We start from the raw sequence: 19,169 nt of genomic DNA on the forward strand, positions 1-19,169 counted from the left end.
TACGGTTTCCCACTTCTAAGTAGTGATTTAAAAAAATCCTTATCCTTAAATAGGATATGAGCACCTTCATTCAATATTGACGACTTACCTTACTTTCCAATCTCACTTTTTTTTATTTTAGTACAAGAGGACCAGAGTAGAGAAAAAGACGAGAGTGGATCCTCTCTCATGTACATTTTTTTTCAATAAAATCGAGTCTTACATTTAAAATTTAAAAAAATAATTTTTTTTTTTTTACAATTAAGGGGATTCTGACTCTAGTAATATCCAAGTTATCTATAAAAAAAAAAACTAAGTTGAGTGATGACGGATCGTCACACTCTCATAATCCATGCTTATTTGAGGGACATTAGACTCATTTTAGAGGGTTTTAAGCAATAAAATCAAGAGAAATCAACTTGGAAGCAAGGTTACTTGGAATACAAGAAAGCAGGAAATTATGCAGAAAAATACAGTTTTGCACTACGCTGGGGGCGTGGTCCATCACGCGCAGCGTGATGCTTATCACAGAGAGACCAAAAACCAGCTTTGATCACGCGCAGCGTGGGGACTGTCCACGCGCGGCGTGAAACTCTGACCTGAGAAGACTTGCTCTCTGACTTAGTCACGCGCGGCGTGAGATCTATCACGCGCAGCGTAGTGTTAATTTCAGCAACCACGCGCAGCGTGGTAGATCTCACGCGCAGCGTAGTGTTAATTTCAGCAACCACGCGCAGCGTGGTAGATCTCACGCGCAGCGTGGTTGCAGTCAGTATATATGGAAAAGTCAGTTTTCTGGATCTGGGTTGGAAAATTCTGCAATTTTGATCTACATTCTGGGTTTGGAAACTAGAAGATTGGGATTCAAGACTCCAGAGGATAGCTCCAAGCACCTCAATAGCATGGATTCTCAAGCCATGAAGTTGAAGCTAGGACGCGAACGAAGCAACATGAGGAGCTAAGCTTCTTTTGGAGGTAGGATCTAGGATAGTTTAGGATGTAGATGAATTACTTGTAACCTGCAATATTGTAAGAATGTACTCTTTTCAAAGTGTTCATCTAATGCAATTCTGTTCTTAATGCTTTATAATCCTTCATTAGTGTTATAATGATTTCGAGTTAAGTCACGTGTGAGAGTATTGATTTAATATCTGAACTGGATTGCGTTTAATACTCGAGTGTCTCCGGTCGAGAGATTGAGACATAGAGTGTAGCGAACGATCGACGCGCTTAAACCTCATTCGTTGTAGATAGCTTAGCACCCGAGAGGGGGAGCATCGACAACGAATAGAGTGGATTTTGACAAGAGATTGCGATTCACTACTTTGTCGATCTAGTTGTGAACACTTGAGTAATTCCTATGATATTGTAGATTGCATGTGGTTTAGCTATAGACTAGATGATTCCGATGATTCTACCTCGCTTTTCCATTTATCTCTAAGCACGATTTTCTACCAATTGATCACTCAATCAAACCCCCGATACATGACTTTTGCATAATGTGTATAGATACTTTTGAACTCGTTTAATCACACAATCCCTGTGGATCGACAACTCACATTTTATTACTACGTGGCTTTCGTGCACTTGCGAAATTATCCATCATTGAGCACTACAAAACCGTGTTGTAAGATGAGAATTGTCACTTGCTTATAAATCGACTCTTAACACACCCCCTCACGCTCAGCACTATTGAGCTTGGTGGGTGGATATAAACGGTGGGTGGCTCGATAGCGGAAACCTGATAGCAGGTGGCTCAGCGGATCGTAGAGAGACTTTAATACCATCTTACAATTTGAGAGGTTTAATACTCAACCACAAAAGCTAGCTTGAGAGTTGAGGTTTACACTACATTTATAAAAGTTATCCATGTCATATATCTCTAGCCAATTTAGACTTCTGACAGTAATGTTCATAAATCATTAAATTAAAATTTCCTCCCAATCAATTTTGACTAAACCATCTATAAATTTATTTCCGGCCTTGTGGAAGGGTAACGTGATTCTTTGCATATGACCTCAAAAATAGATACTTAAATTTTGGGTTTGTTGGATATTTTTTAAAATATTTGTCGGTAATCTTTAAATACAAGTTAACTATAAAAAATGTTTAATTACTATTTTGGTCGCTTAAAGATTTTTTTGTTTCATATTTATCCCTTAAAAAAAAAGTTTTATTAAGTTTATCTTCGTCGGGCAAAATGGTTCTTTCCGTCAACTTGTTTTTAAAAAAAGATGGATTTGCACAAGTCCATTGTTACTAATGGTGTACTACCAATATCCAATTTTGTTTACCTTCCTTCATCTTATCCCTTCATTTGTTCTTCATCTTCCTCAACATTTTCATAAACTTCAACGAGTGAAATGCCAAATACTCCCCCCCTCCTGAAATTTTCAAATTCGTCAAATACACCCTAAAACTTGGAAATAGACAAATACCCCCTGAAATTGTAAAAGTCAAACAAATTGCCCATTGCTCTGTTTACTCCGTCTATTTTGATGAGGAAAAGACGGATGAGACAAGAATTGATAAAGAGTATGATGTGGTGATTAATTGGTGTTTCTTGTCTGGTTTTGAATCTAATGACTCGGATTGGTCTATTGGGTAGTTAGAACCTCTTGTTATAATTTTGAAAGCAATGATAATGATAATGATAATGAGGATGATTCCAGTGATGATAGTTTTGTTGTTTTGGTTTCTTATTCACCTGGTTGAAAGGATGTTGAATGCTCAAACAATGTGCTTTTGAAAGCTCAAAATAGACGGAGTAAACGGAGCAAAGGGAAATTTGATTGACATTTTACAATTTCAGAAGGTATTTGTCTATTTCCAAATTTTAGGGGGTATTTAATGAATTTTGAAATTTCAGATAAATATTTGACATTTCACTCAAACTTCAACAACAAAATTTCAGATCTTCAAATATCAAAATACACACTTCAATTGGTTCAACCCAAAAACACTTGAAATAATAGATTGGGATTTTCTATTTTTAACTAGTAAAACAAAAAGTAAATGACTAAACAAACAGATTAATTTCCGATTTTATAAGATACTTTTAAATATTCATTGAAGTCAAAAACCTATTTAAAAGTTTATACAGATACATACTGATTTGGTACTCCCTTCATTTTTTTTAATTGTCCACTTTCGTCAGATTTAGCATTTCTAAATAACTGTCCACTTGGTATTTTAAGGATACGATTTTTATCAATTGTACCATTTGTCAATTACTCTTATTTTTTTTTATAAAACTAATTATTGCTATATATTTGGAAAACAAATTTTTTTTTTCCGGTATATAACATATTAATTTTTTTTAACATAATATATTAAATTTATTGAAAAGATAAAATGTGTGAAAAAAATAGGAATTTATTGGTGGATTAACATTAGAGTATAATAGAAAGATAAGATGCAAAAATACATTTTCTTAATTTGATGTTAATATTCTAAATGAACACTTAAAAAAAATGGAGGAAGTAGTTTACTTTAAAGAAAATGTTCTAAAAAAGTTGTCATAATGCTCGCTGAATTAGAGCAATAGTAAGCTATAATATTTTATGTTTACTATGTGTATAAATTAAATATTTGTGTGACTGCAACTTAGAACTATTGCAAAGTAGAAAAAATCAAAGCTAAAATAAATATTAGAGGATTGTAAAGTCAAGCCAACCAAAAGGAACCGATTATTTTTTTGCCATTTAAATAAAACAAGGAACCGATCATAAAATTGGCTTCATTAAGCTACATAGAAGAAAAGGTTGTCTAATATGACAAATAAAATAAATATTTTACCATATACTAATTTGTTTTTACTATTTGATCAATAAAGTATAGTTTAAAAACATATCAAAGTTTGCGTAAAAAAAAAATATCAAAGTATAGTTTAATCCTTTCGCTGGCGGTCTTTTAAGCATTGTATTTAAAGAAATTATTTATTTAAAAAGTGAAATATTTTAATTTTTAACGTGTTGACTTCACACATTTCTATAAAGAAAATCACAAAAATTACTATTTAAGATACTTAAAGAGTATTTTGAAGGTCATCGTTAATATTTTCTTATTTTTAAATTAAGGTAATTAAGCAGTTTTCTTGATTGTATATATTATTATTTATAAAAAGAAGATATATAATTTTTTTAATGAATGAATCTCATAACCTTTTGATGTTTTACTGCAGCCACTCTAAACAATAGAAGAATTTTAGAAGATGAAAAGACACGAGAGAGAACAGAGAGAATTCAGATTTTTAGAATTCTAGAATGGGAGAATGAGAGGCGGATACCTCTATGGGGGGGGGGAGCCTCCGCACGGGTTGATTTTTTACGCGTAAAATCAGATAGGAACAAAATATATCTGTTTAAAACGGTTAGGTACTGACTTGGTCTGCACACAAATAAAACGCATTTATTAATGGATGAGATCACACTTATTGTTAAATAACCATTTTTAATTATTTTTCGATTTGAGGTATAAAAAAAATGCATCACTCAAGCTCAAACCCAACCTGAACTGACCTGGTGACGCGCGCGTGTTTTACGTTGTCTCCCGATTAAAAAACTAGTACCACTTAGGACATTCTCCAAGTGGTCATCCTCCACTATATAAACATTACTAAGTGTGTTGTCCTCCAATGTAAGAATTATTGAACTTTTTTCAAATTCACACTACACATATTATTTCTATAAAAGAGAGGAAATTATATATATTGTCTTATTATCATTACATTACAATTGTGTTGTTTATATACAACCTGAGCACTAATGATACTACTAATGATACATAAAGAAATTGCTAGAAATAAGAGATTGCTATTGATTTCTAATAGACAACTCATGCTGACAGTAAGCTAATAATTATATATAATGATGTGCCATAATCACAATTATTCTCCTAATTAAACCATAGTTGACTTATCCTTAATATGCCCCCTCAAGATAAAGTTACCATTTGTAACTTTCATCTTGGAAGTAAGTTCAACGAATTTGGCAGTGGCAAGAGGTTTGGTGAGAATATCAGCAAGTTGATCTTTTGTGGAGACATGAGACACTTGCAATTTATTTGCTTGAACTTGCTCACGTACAAAATGGTAGTCCATAGATATATGTTTCATGCGGGAATGAAGAACCGGGTTCGCACAAAGATAAGTAGCTCCAATGTTGTCACATAGTAGCCGTGGAGGGATAGTCATTGAAACACGGAGTTCACTGAGAAGGTTGACAAGCCACATGATTTCTGAAGTGGTTGTAGCAACTGCTCTATATTCAGCTTCCGTCGACGATCTTGCTACTGTTCTTTGCTTCTTGGATAGCCATGAGATGGGGTTTGGACCGAGAAAAATAATATATGCTGATGTCGAAGTACGGTCATCAACATTTCCACCCCAATCTGCATCAGAATAAGCTACTAAGTTGCAGGTAGATGAAGGCTGCAAAAGAATACCATGATTGATGGTTGATTTGAGGTAGCGAAGTATTCTTTTAAGATGCTGTAGATGTTGTGCAGTGGGTTTGTGCATGAATTGAGCAAGTTTGTTGATGGAGAAAGAGATGTCCGGTCTAGTGAGGTTGAGATATTGGAGGGCTCCAATGATTTTACGGTATGCAGTTGCATCAGTGGAAGGTGTTCCATCATGGAGTTTGAGAGTGGCCGTGGCTGAGAGGGGTGTCGGTGCAGGCTTTGCCCCCTCCATGTTAAAGCGTTGCAGGACATCTCTTATATGCTTGTGTTGAGATAAAATCATGCCGGACGGAGTGGGAATGAGTTCTATTCCCAAGAAATAGTGAGGAGCTCCCATGTTCTTCAAGGAGAATTTTTGTGAGAGTGAGGTTATGAACTGAGTTAGAAACTTATTGTTGTTCCCTGTGATAAGCAAGTCATCAACATACACAAGGAAGTAAGATATGACACCTGAAGCATAATATATGAATAATGATGGATCACTTTTGCTGCATTGAAAACCATAGGCCAAAGTGAAGCTTTTCAATGCCTCATGCCATGCTCTAGGAGCTTGACGAAGACCATATATAGTCTTGTGTAGTTTGCACACATAGTGAGGATGTTGTGAATCCTTGAGTCCCGGAGGTTGTGTCATGTAAACTTGTTCTTTAAGATCCCCTTGCAGGAATGCATTATTAACATCCAATTGATGCATTTGCCATTTGTTTCCTAAAGCCAAGGAGAGAATGATTTTGATGGTTTGAGGGCGGACCACCGGAGCAAAAGTTTCATGAAAATCTACACCATAGGATTGGGTGAAACCTTTTGCTACAAGTCGTGCTTTATAACGGGAGATGGACCCATCAACATTTCTTTTAATGCGAAACAACCATTTGCATCCCACAATATTGGTATCTTTGGGAGGAGGAACAAGTGACCAAGTTCCATTTTTCAGTAGTGCCTCAAATTCTGCATTGATGGCTTTTCTCCAATGTTCATGCTTCATGGCTTCCTTGATAGTGGAAGGCTCAACATTTTCCACTAAAGGATATTTTGTGACTTGAAAAAGTCTCTTTGGTTTGAAAATGTTGTTTTGAGACCGAGTTACTGGTCTTATTTGTATTGCGGGAGCTGCAATTTGGTTAGTAGGCACAAGTAGGTTTGGGGTAGATTGTGGAGTAGTTAGAGCATTACCTGATGATGGTGCTGAAGCCGCAGGACCCTCTTCATCGATCACCGGCTGAGAAGTGGGAGGGTGTGTCATAGGTAATTGTTGAGTTGATGAATGGATTGGAATAACAGTATGCATGGGTTCATTTGTTATAATGTCTTGAGTTGGTGGTGGTGAGGGTATAGTGGTAAGGCTGGTATATGGGAAAATGTTGTCAAAGAATTTTACATGGCGTGATGTGTATATTTTGTGTGTGATGGGGTCAAGACAATGATATGCATATTGGGTGTCAGCATAGCCAATAAATATGCATGGTTGAGATCGAGGTTGTAGTTTGTTTGAGGTGTAGGGTCGTAGCCATGGGAAACATAGGCAGCCGAAGGAGTGAAGGTGAAAGAGGTTAGGTTTGGTGTGATGGAGGATCTGGATAGGAGATTTCATGTTAAGTAACGATGTTGGAAGTCGATTTATTAGGTACACAGCAGTCCGAAAAGCAAAGCTCCAAAAAGATGGAGGTAGTTTTGCGGTATGAAGAAGGGCTTTTCCCGTTTCTACTATATGTCTATGGCGTCTCTCAGCTGTAGCATTTAATTCGGGGGTGTGAGCCGGGGTGGTGTAATGAGAGATTCCATGAGTGGTAAGAAATTGTTTTAGCTTAATGAATTCACCTCCATTATCGGAGTAGAGAGTGATTATGGGCAAGTTAAAGAATTTTTCACAAGACTTTTAAATTTAGGAAAAATGCTAGAAACATCTGATTTAAATTTCAAGGGATAAAACCAAACATATTTTGTAAAGTGATCAACAATAATTAAGTAATAAGAATAACCATCTATTGATTTATTGGGGGATGGTCCCCATACATCTGTATACAATAGTTCAAGTGGTTGTTTACTACAAAGACTCGATGTAGAGAATGGTAGCTTATGACTCTTGACTATGTTACATGAAATGCACGGGTGTTGATCCTTTTGTTTTATTTGCTGAATGAAGGGAAATTGTCTCAAAATGCGAGCAGACGGATGACCGAGGATGTGATGCCATGGAGTAGTTTTGGAGGTAGTGAGGTGGGCTGCGGGAGTGGTTGATGGTTGATGGAGGAAGTAGAGGCCTTCTTTATGGTGACCTTTGATTAGAGGGGCCCTTGTCTTCAGATCCTTCACCAAAAAATGATCAGAAAAAAATTCCACAGAAATTTGATTAGTTTGACACAGGGATGAAACTGAAAGCAGATTTTTTGAAATTTTTGGGACATGTAAAACATGAGATAATTTAAGTGGTTGAGAAGAAGTTTTAAGAGAAGTATTACCAGTGTGCATGATTGGAAGTCCAGAGCCATCTCCAACTAAAAGTTCATCTGAACCATGATATTGATTGTTGAAATGAAGATTATCCAAGGCATTGGTGATATGGTGTGTTGCACCAGAATCCATGATCCAATCTTGTGGAGGCTGACGGGAAGTGGCTCGAGCATGATGTGCCATAGGATTATTTCGGCGTCTCGGGTATCCACGCAGTTTGTAGCAGATCTTAGCAGTGTGTCCCGGCTTGTCACAGTACTGGCAGACATCATGATGGGATGAAGTGAGTGAGGTTGGTCGAAGTGTTTTGTGGTTTGAAGGACCACGATTTTTGTTGTGTGGTTTTCCTTTGAATGCTGTATTTGCTGTTGCAATGGGTGGAAGTGAAGTGTTTTCATTCATGATTTCATCTCTCTTGAGATAATTTTCAAAGTCAGAGAGAAGATCATGAAGATCTTCAAAACTGATAGGGTTTTCGCGAGTGCGAAGAGCAGCGGTTATCTCTCGATATTCAGGACCGAGCCTATTCAGTGTGTGAATGACAAGATCTACATCATCCAGAGGTGTGTTGATGAGTGCCAACTCATCTGCAACAGCCTTGATACCTTGAAGGTATACAGGAATCGTACTGGTTCCTTTGTTAAAGCGGGAAAGTCGCTCCTTGAGGTGCATGATTCGAGCACGTGTTTTGCTAGCAAACATTTTCTTGAGTGTTTCGCAGGCTTGCTGTGAAGTTTTCACAGTGCCAAGAGCAGTAATAATGCTGGGATCAACAGAAGTGATGATAGCATGCAAGATTAATTGATCTTGCCTTCTCCAATAACTGAAGTTTGAATCAGTTGCAGCAGGACATGGTTTTGTGCCATCTATGAATCCACTGAGATCATATCCAATGAATAGAGCATTCATTTGAACATGCCATGCAGGGTAGTTGGTGTTTGTGAGTTTGAGGGAGTGTTGGGTGTTTAGGACAATCACAGTGTTGGTACCTACCACGAATGTGTTGCCATTGTTGGTGTTTGAAGGTGCAGTGGAAGACATGGTGGAAGGAAGAAAAAAAAAAGGCTATGGATCTTAAAAATTGTCGTGAGACTAATGGCTCTTGTTACCATATAAAAGAGAGGAAATTATATATATTGTCTTATTATCATTACATTACAATTGTGTTGTTTATATACAACCTGAGCACTAATGATACTACTAATGATACATACATAAAGAAATTGCTAGAAATAAGAGATTGCTATTGATTTTTAATAGACAACTCATGCTGACAGTAAGCTAATAATTATATACAATGATGTGCCATAATCACAATTATTCTCCTAATTAAACCATAGTTGACTTATCCTTAATAATTTCAACACTTGTGTTTATAATTCATCAAGTTTCCACTCAAATTTCCTTACACATTACACACTTGTTTCAACACCTTTTTCCTTAGAAGCATAAGTTTAGTTTCTTTTTTGAGAAAATTCTTGAACCACAATGCAGACAACTTCCGGTATCTTTTTAAGTCATTCTTAAAATCCACAAAGGTCATGCCAAATCTTACACTATAACCCGATGACCATTCAAAATTGTCAAACAAAGACCACACATAATAACCCTTTACATTTGCACCTTCCCTGTGACATATAGAGAAATAATTTAGAAAACTATTAAAATATTTTATGAAAAATAGAAAAATATTTTTGAAATAGAAAGTATTATTACTTACCTAATGGCAGATCGAAGATAAAAAAGATGACGATAATGGTAATCAATTCGAAAAGAATCTATGAGTGATTCCTCGACCGATAATATAGGATCCTCATATTCATTTATACCTACATGTTATTATGTAGAATAAATATTGTCATGCACAATTGGTTCGACAAATAAATAACCATATTATAATGCAGTGTATATATATATATATATATATATATATATATATATATATATATATATATATATATATATATATATATATATATATATATATATGAGGAAGGATCAAATTACACCGGTGTAACATTTGATTAATATTACACCGCTTAATAACGCTTTAACGAATACAAATTTTACAAAATCCACCGTTGGATTGAAAACTTATATCGTATAGATCATCCATGTTAAATTTTACAAAAATCTAAAATCGTTTGATATGTTATTGAGACCGATGAAGATTAATGGTTTATGCGTTTTGAATACCGTTAATCCTGATCTATCTCAAAAACATATCAAACGATTTTAGATTTTTATACAATTCAACCTAGATGATCTATACAATATGAGCTTTCAATCCAACGGTGGATTTTGTAAAATTTGTATTCGTTGAAGCGTTATTGAACGGTGTAACATTACTCAAATGTTACACCGGTGTAATTTGATCCCTCCCCATATATATATATATATATCAATCTTGATCGGTCTCAATAACATATCAAACGATTTTAGATTTTTGTAAAATTGAACATGGATGATCTATATGATATAAACTTTCAATCCAACGGTGAATTTTGTAAAATTTGTATTCGTTGAAGCGTTATTGAGCGGTGTAACATTACTCAAATGTTACACCGGTATAATTTGATCCCTCCTATATATATATTCATTCAAGGAAACTAAAAGGATATAGAGATGTATTATTACCATTTTCAGTGATGTAAATAGAAGGATTATTGTATTTTTTCTTGGTATATAATAAAATGTCACGAATTCCTCTTGGACAAACGTACAACCAATCTGAAGCAATCTGCACAATTTTTTAAGGTTGTAAGTTTTATATCTTACAAATGAACCAAACTTACAAAGTTATTATAAGTTTAGGTGATTATACCCATACCTTAATACCAATGGGTTTCCCGTTGCGCTCGACTACAATTAATCACGAATTAAAGACAATTTATTGTCAAAAATTATGGAATTTAAAATATTTCAATAAATTTAAAGTAATTAACTATAGAGTTGAAAAATGAATTGGAGCCTTACATGATTCAATGACCAAATAATCTGTTAAGTAGCTAGGTCTAACATTGTTTAACAAAGGTGCATCAGATGCATATGTTGAAGTGTAATAGTTTAGACCAATAAAATCAAATGAACCAATGAGTAGTCTAGCTTGTTTTACATTGAATTTAGGCAACCTAGAGCCAACAAGAGATCTCATGCTTTTAGGATAATCACCTGATGTTAGTGGATCCATAAACCTGTAATAATAAATCAATTTTAACTTCAAATTTTGGTCCACGAATTTAGCAATAGTTTACAACATAAATGAAAATACTACAATGAGTTAGAAATGAGCTCTTACCATCCATACATGAAATCAATTGCTCTTTCTGCTGCTTTTTGGTCAGATTTAGAATCTGAGAGTGGAAGATACCAATTAGCTACCATCGTTATGCCTATTACACCATTTTGAGATTCCTGCACACAAATTATTTTAGTTTGTTAATAAAATTTAATTGAAGTAATATAACAATTTTGAGACACGATTTTTGTTAAAAGGTTATAAATAAAATAAATAACACACCTGATACTTTTTCTTGTATACATCAACGGCTGCAGCATGTGCAAGAAGTTGGTTGTGTGTAACAATATAAGGTTCTGTTGCAGAATCACCACCAGTACAATTTAGATTTAACCAACTAGAGCAACGACCTGGTGCCATTCTCCCGTTTGCATAGCCATGTTGGCTGTAGCTCCATGGTTCATTTAATGTAACCCAATATTTGACTCTATCACCAAATTCTTTGAAACAAAGTTCTGCATAGTCTTCGAAATCTTTGCTGAAAAATAGATACAAATATGTAACAAATTAAAATCATATTTCAATATATATAATATTTCTTATAGGGATAATTAGATATGTTTTGAATACTCACACTATGAGAGGGCTTAAGAAACCACCATACTTCTCTTCCAAAGTTTGAGGGAGATCCCAATGGAAAAGAGTCAATAATGGTTGTATACCATTTGTTAGTAGCTCATTGATAAGGTTGTTGTAATAGTTGATTCCTTCTTGATTTACACCACCACTAACCTTTCCATCTATTTGGAAGAATTGATTTTTATAATATTTGAATTAAGTGAAACATTAACATTAAAATGAGTAAAAATATTCATTGATCAAGTTGACTTACTTGGTAATATTCTAGACCATGAAATGGAGAATCTATATGAATCCAAGTTCATATCTTTCATAATACGAACATCTTCCTATAAAATACATCAATAAATATATATATTATTATATTATTTTCTTTAGTTAAGAAGTCTGATGACTAAAGTACTTTTTAAGATGAATAAGTGGGTTTATCAGGATTCAAACTCTGGTCTATGCATATTACATGCAATATTTTTACTAATTTTTTTTCTGTTTTTTTATAAATAAAAGCACTAAAAAAATTACTATAAGATGATTATAGTAATTTTAACTAACTCAGTTTTGACGGCTATCCCGATATTCTACCTATCCTTCCTAAAGATGCCAACTGGTGTATGGAGAACCTTGGTAGCAATACAAAGACACTTTCTTTGGGAGGGACCTCGGCCAAAAACAAAATATGTTGGGTAAAATGGAAGGATGTGTGTAGACCAAAGAATAATGGAGGATTTGGAGTAAAAGACTTGAGAATTATGAATATATCCTTATTGACAAAATGGAGGTGGGATGGGCCTGTTTGGAGGTGGAATTTCAAATGGAGGCGGAATCTCTTTGTATGGGAAGATGATTTAGTCGGCAATTTGGAAACTTTGTTGAATCAAGTTCATCTATCATGCATCAATGCAAGATGAGTGGAAATGTCACCATTCGACCGGAGGAATGTTCAAGGTTAATTCAATTTATGGATTTCTATCCAACTCTATCTCCCTCCACCGGTAGAAATGAATGTTGAAAAGCTCTCACTCTTGGAACAACGTTGGAAAAGCCACACACCTTCAAAAGTGATAGTTTTTTCTTGGCAACTTCTATTTGGCAGTTTACCAACAAGAGGAAATCTCTTCAAATGAGGACTTTTATCCGAGACCCAACAACCGAATTGTATGTGGTGTCCACCGATTACGGAATTGGAGGATCACTTATTCGGAACATGCCCCTTTGCTTGTGGATTGTGATATAAAATATTCAAGTGGTTCGGTTTTAGCTCCTCGGTACACCCAGATCCTTTTGTGTCAATTAATGGAAAGGTTTTGCTCGGCGGCGGGGCGTGGAAAAGGTTTAAAGGGGTTGCTAACGGTGTGGCGTGCAATGGTGTAGAGTATTTGGAGAGCAAGAAACATTAATCCAATGGAGTACATTTTTAGATAGTCTCGACTGGGTTTCTAAGTTCATTATTCATCCAATAAATACTATTCTTTTGTTGTTCAAAAAAAAAAAAAAAACTTAAGGAGACTTACCTTGTATTTGTGATATGTATCAATGGCTATATCTCCATTGCTTCCATCCTTGATCTTTTCTGCAAGAAAATCCAAGTTGTAAAATTGTAAATTATATACTCTCACAAAAAATATAAAAATTGTGCTTCTTTTCTATGTAGAGAGAAAATTAGAAAATATAGTTCATATATACCAGGATAACTATGAGCAAATGTGTCCCATATACTTGGTGTTCTACCACCTTCTGCTGCTGCACCTTCAAACTAATCAACCATACAATACATACATAACTAGTGTTAGAAATATAATCAATTAAATAAAAATAATATATGTATGATATTTTAGAAGATTATTTATTTAATTAATTACCTGGTAGGATGAGGAACCTGCTCCAAAGATAAAGCCTTGTGGGAAACTATACCTATTTAAGGTGACAACTTGGTTACCCATTCTTATGAATTGGGTAGAGTAGCCCATCTGAGTTGGCAGCATCAAAACCATCCATTTATTTTTGATCATTTATCTTATAAAAAATTTATAATTTACAATACTAGTAACTCAAAATAGTTTAATTGCAAAAATACCCACCAAATTTTAACATGTTAAAATTTTCATTCCATCTTCTTCTTCATGTTTGCAGCAATCAACTTCTTCATTTTTTTCAACTAAACTAAACAATTCTTTCTTTCTTTTTTCCATAAATCCTGGTGATTTTCGTTTTTCTTGTTTATCAAAATTTCGAATCTTGATACGCGATAAACTGAAGTGAAAAATTATAGGGGTTTTGTAGAGCATGATTTTACGAATCTAATGACACAAATTTCGTGTTTTTTGGACAATCATGGAGGGAGAAATCTAAAAAAAACCTTTTCTTTCATGGGTTTCAAAGCTTTATGAATTTTCTGTAAATCTCACTTGTTTATGCTTAATACTTGATTATTTTGTGTTAATCTCGTTAGAAATGGTATTTCGATCGAAACCCACAAAAAATCATACGAAAGGGTGCTGAAAAACGGAATATAAATGTGTTGGAGCGCAACCCGCTTTTGACCCGTTTCTGGTTCGCGGGTCGACCCGCCAGAGGTTGAAGATGAACTGTTCATGCGCGAAAGAAGCCTACTTGCGGGTCAGAGAGAGTGCGAGAGAGTGTGATCGCTACGAACGTCCGTTGTTTATGCCGCTTTTTGCATTGCGCTCCATTTAAAAAGTTTTATTTTAGTAGTAATTTTTTAAAATTTTTTCTTGCGTTAATTTTTTTTATTAAAATGCAATACTTTATATTAGTTATTAAGTATTTTTAAAACTTTGTAAAAAAAAAGTATTTTTAAAACTAAATTTTTATGGACAAAAATATGTTACAAATATAAAACTCCGTCCGGCAACTATTATAAACAAGAAATCATTTTTTTGTGTTGATTAAATAAGTAAAATATCTTATCTAATATATAGATAAGATATATTAATTATTCAATTAATCGAAAATGTAAAGTTTTGTTTTTAATAGTGACTAAAGGGAATATAATATATATCATCAAATTCTCCCACGTAAAATTGTATATTCCATTCTTGTAAAAACAATTTATCTTTTTTTTGTATTTTCACAAATTTTATTGGTACTGCCTAAAAACAATTTTGTTGCAAGTTAAAATAAGTAAAAAAAAAAAAAATTAATACTAACAACTAATTATTAACTTTGACCGTTTCATAAAAAAAAAAAACTTTCATAATAAAGTTAAATTTATTTCACCATTAATTTTTTTATATTAAAAGCTATATTTACTCAAATTTTTTTTTTAAGCAGACACTAAAACTTGTTTGCTAAGTTTTCTTGTAAGGCTTTTTTAATTTTTTTATTGAAAGTCCAAATGAAAAGAAATACAATAAATAAATTAAATATTATACAAATAGAATAAAAAATCTTTAAAATCTATATTAATTTTTTTTAAAAGAATGTCTATATTAAAATTAAAATCACCAATTACCCAAGAGCACTTAGGTGAAATTGTGCGGATCTCTTATAGTTTAACCAAGGTCCTGAGTTCGATCCCTAACATATATATGCAATAGTGTTAAAAATCTTATAAATATATTTATTGGACTGGGCGAGTTTCGTTTGCCTAATGGGCCTGACAACATAGACCCTAGCTCTATATACCTACTATATTAAACCAGGCCCGGTTTTGAGGGTGGGCAATCAGGCCCACAGCGTAGGGCCTCAATTTTTTTGGGGCCTCAATTTTTTTTAGGCCCACAACACATATAATTGGTTAAGTATTTGTCTAGAAATAATTTTACATGAAACACTCCTTGGCATAGTGGCGCTCGCATAGGCTTAAAGTACCAACATATTGGGGTTGCGAGTTCAATCCTTGCATGTGTCATGTTTTAATTTTGGAAAACTAAATTTTGTTATTTCTTTAAATAAAAGATTTACTCGTTTTTAATAATTATCGGTTCATTTTTATTTATCAGTTCAATTTCAACACTGTGTAATGACTTTTTCTTTATGTTAGTTACACAGATAAATGACTATTTTTGATGTTGTTGATACTATTTACAATTTAAATAAATAATGTTCTTGTTAATTTTTTACTTTATTAAGGGTCCATTTTTATTATTTGTCCTGGACCTCCAAAATCTCGAAACCGGCCCTGTATTAAACCCTGGCTCAACATTTTTGTTGACTAAACATTCACATAAACTAGAACATCGACCCGTGCGGTGCACGGGTCTGATTAGCTGTAAGATATATAATGATTAAATAAGATATGATAATTCCAATAATGTAAGGTGTATGAAAAAAGTTGAGTAACATTACACGATAGTTCGACAATAATTTTGGATAAATATCATAAAAAGAAAATTATGTTATATTACGGAAGACTTCCTTATAGACCACATTCGAAGTCTTAGTCGTATCTTCACTGTCGTCATCGATGATCAATATTTTTAATCTTTTTCTAGAAGTAACTCTTGAAATTGCAACATATAACTGACCATGTGAAAACACTGGCGACGGAAGATATATTCCAACATGCTTTAAAGATTGTCCTGACTCTTATTAATAGTCATCGCAAAAGAAATCAATATAGGAAATTGTCTTCGTTGAAATTTAAAAGGAATTCTCACATCAGATGGTGTGAGAGAAAATCTAGGTATGAAAACCTGATCACCAATATTACTTCCTGAAATAATTTTTCCTTCAATAGCACGTTTTCCCAATCTCGTAATAATAATTCTTGTTCTATTGCATAATCCTAATTTTTTATTCAAATTCCTTAATAGCATAACTGGAACTCCGAACTCCAACTTTTAAGTCTCAACTTGTGATTTGGAAGTCCCGACGTATAAATCGTGTTCAAAAATTCGGGAGTATGAACATCATCCACTGTTTGACCGTCTACATTTTGTGTGAGTGAAGTATCATAACTCAAATATGTTTTTTCTTCACCAGGAATTAAATTCAACATATAATCATTTATTGTGTCGACTATTGAATTTTTAGGAGTTAGTATAAACACAAAAAAAATGATTTCTTGTTTATAATAGTTGCCGGACGGAGTTTTATATTTGTAACATATTTTTGTCCATAAAAATTTAGTTTTAAAAATACTTAATAACTAATATAAAGTATTGCATTTTAATAAAAAAATTAACGCAAGAAAAAATTTTAAAAAATTACTACTAAAATAAAACTTTTTAAATGGAGCGCAATGCAAAAAACGGCATAAAAAACGGACGTTCGTAGCGATCACACTCTCTCGCACTCTCTCTGACCCGCAAGTAGGCTTCTTTCGCGCATGAACAGTTCATCTTCAACCTCTGGCGGGTCGACCCGCAAACCAGAAACGGGTCAAAAGCGGGTTGCGCTCCAACACATTTATATTCCGTTTTTCAGCACCCTTTCGTATGATTTTTTGTGGGTTTCGATCGAAATACCATTTCTAACGAGATTAACACAAAATAATCAAGTATTAAGCATAAACAAGTGAGATTTACAGAAAATTCATAAAGCTTTGAAACCCATGAAAGAAAAGGTTTTTTTTAGATTTCTCCCTCCATGATTGTCCAAAAAACACGAAATTTGTGTCATTAGATTCGTAAAATCATGCTCTACAAAACCGCTATAATTTTTCACTTCAGTTTATCGCGTATCAAGATTCGAAATTTTGATAAACAAGAAAAACGAAAATCACCAGGATTTATGGAAAAAAGAAAGAAAGAATTGTTTAGTTTAGTTGAAAAAAATGAAGAAGTTGATTGCTGCAAACATGAAGAAGAAGATGGAATGAAAATTTTAACATGTTAAAATTTGGTGGGTATTTTTGCAATTAAACTATTTTGAGTTACTAGTATTGTAAATTATAAATTTTTTATAAGATAAATGATCAAAAATAAATGGATGGTTTTGATGCTGCCAACTCAGATGGGCTACTCTACCTAATTCATAAGAATGGGTAAATAAGAATTTGCCCCTATTTAATGAAGCAATGTCAAGAATGGGTTCAACTTCAACACTTTCTTTGCAATTCACAATATTTGATTCGCTAAGAAAAATAACAAAAGAAATTATGAAGAGATTGTAATTGAATGTCATTTTTTGAATTTGTTAATCTAATATGAATGAGTGGCAAAAACAACAGTATTTTTTTTTTGATAAACCAAAATCAATAGTATGTGATTATGTATGTTAATATAATTTGCTCTGTTTGAGTGAATTGATAATTAAGAATTTAATGTTTTGGTTGCAAATGGAGACATGTCAGGCCTTCTTATATATAGGAAACAAGTTTGAAGTTTTAACACCCTCTATTTTAATTAATTATAATCTATACATTAATTTAATTATTTTAAGTGGTCAGTTGAGCTTGGCTATTATAGAAATGTTAGTCTAAGGGAAATTAAGTAATCTATTATATAATATAACCTATTAATATTTAATATTTTTTTAAACTTTATGCAAAATTTTAAAATGACTAAAAATTTAAAATAACAGAAGTAGTTATTAAAAATTGAGTATAGTCAACTACTTCTAAAATTATAACCATTATTCCAAAAATTTAAATAGAAAAGTTTATTTTTTTAATATTCAACTACTTCTAAAATTATAACTATTATTCCAAAAGCATCAGCATCTTCCTTAAAAAAATTAAAAGTGGGTATAGTCAACTCTCAACCTAAAATAACTCACTTTAAAAATTAGGGTCTTGTTAACATGTGCCCTTAGGGCACATGTTAAGATATACCAAAATAAAAATTCATCATTTAATGATACAAGAAATTTAATGTTTCAAAAGTCAAAATGCACAAATTAGCATTTAATAATTTCTATTTTTGCTTCCTTAACATGTTCCTTAAGGGCACAAGTTAACGTTCTCCTAAAAATTAAAACCCATATTCTTTCCTACGCTTCCTAGAATCACGTGGCCATACTACTCTCAACTACTTTTAATTAATTTTTTTTAAAGAAAATGATTTTCCTAGAGTAATCATGAACTAGAAATACTTACTTAGACACAACCTCAAATTAGAGGTGTTAAACATACATACATAAACAAAATAAAATTAAAGAAAAAATGATTAAAATTATATTAATTGATGTGACTATTTTATTTTTCTTTAAATTTTTTTTATTGATGTGTGTGTGCCTAAGTTTTGTAGTATATCAAAGTGGGTAAAAATGTCTCATCATGAAGATTATTTCATGACATGTAACATTATTTGTCGTAACCACTATGAATGATGGGTGTTTATCTATTTTTATTTTTTTGTTACATTTTTGTCATTAGTGATACATTCAAGTAGAGGTGTTCACAGTCTGGATTGGTTCATTTTGAGTATAAAAATTATTCAAATCGCGAGATAAAAATGTATGAGATTCAGTTTAATTCAAACAATATAGTTTTGGA

At 33.0% G+C, this 19,169-nt stretch overlaps 1 protein-coding gene across 2 annotated transcripts; it reads right to left on the bottom strand.

Moving 5' to 3' along the window:
- Nucleotides 1-8,967: 8,967 nt before the first annotated feature.
- On the bottom strand, nucleotides 8,968-17,984 carry LOC123913727 (beta-glucosidase 24-like). 2 transcript variants are annotated; one of them, XM_045964564.1, is made up of 13 exons: nucleotides 17,740-17,984; nucleotides 13,630-13,685; nucleotides 13,454-13,523; nucleotides 13,282-13,340; nucleotides 12,024-12,099; nucleotides 11,766-11,931; nucleotides 11,414-11,669; nucleotides 11,192-11,307; nucleotides 11,065-11,087; nucleotides 10,724-10,755; nucleotides 10,531-10,633; nucleotides 9,614-9,722; nucleotides 8,968-9,521 (listed from the first exon to the last, which is right to left on the bottom strand). In XM_045964564.1, exons 1-13 carry the CDS (start codon nucleotides 17,855-17,857, stop codon nucleotides 9,299-9,301), a joined length of 1,407 nt encoding a protein of 468 aa, XP_045820520.1. In that variant the 5' UTR covers nucleotides 17,858-17,984; the 3' UTR covers nucleotides 8,968-9,298. The 2 variants fall into 2 exon arrangements, with proteins under 2 accessions (XP_045820520.1, XP_045820519.1); XM_045964563.1 differs by having other exon boundaries at nucleotides 10,870-11,087.
- Nucleotides 17,985-19,169: the final 1,185 nt, after the last annotated feature.

Source organism: Trifolium pratense, linkage group LG3, assembly GCF_020283565.1.
Source record: "Trifolium pratense cultivar HEN17-A07 linkage group LG3, ARS_RC_1.1, whole genome shotgun sequence".
Taxonomy (NCBI): Eukaryota; Viridiplantae; Streptophyta; class Magnoliopsida; order Fabales; family Fabaceae; genus Trifolium; species Trifolium pratense.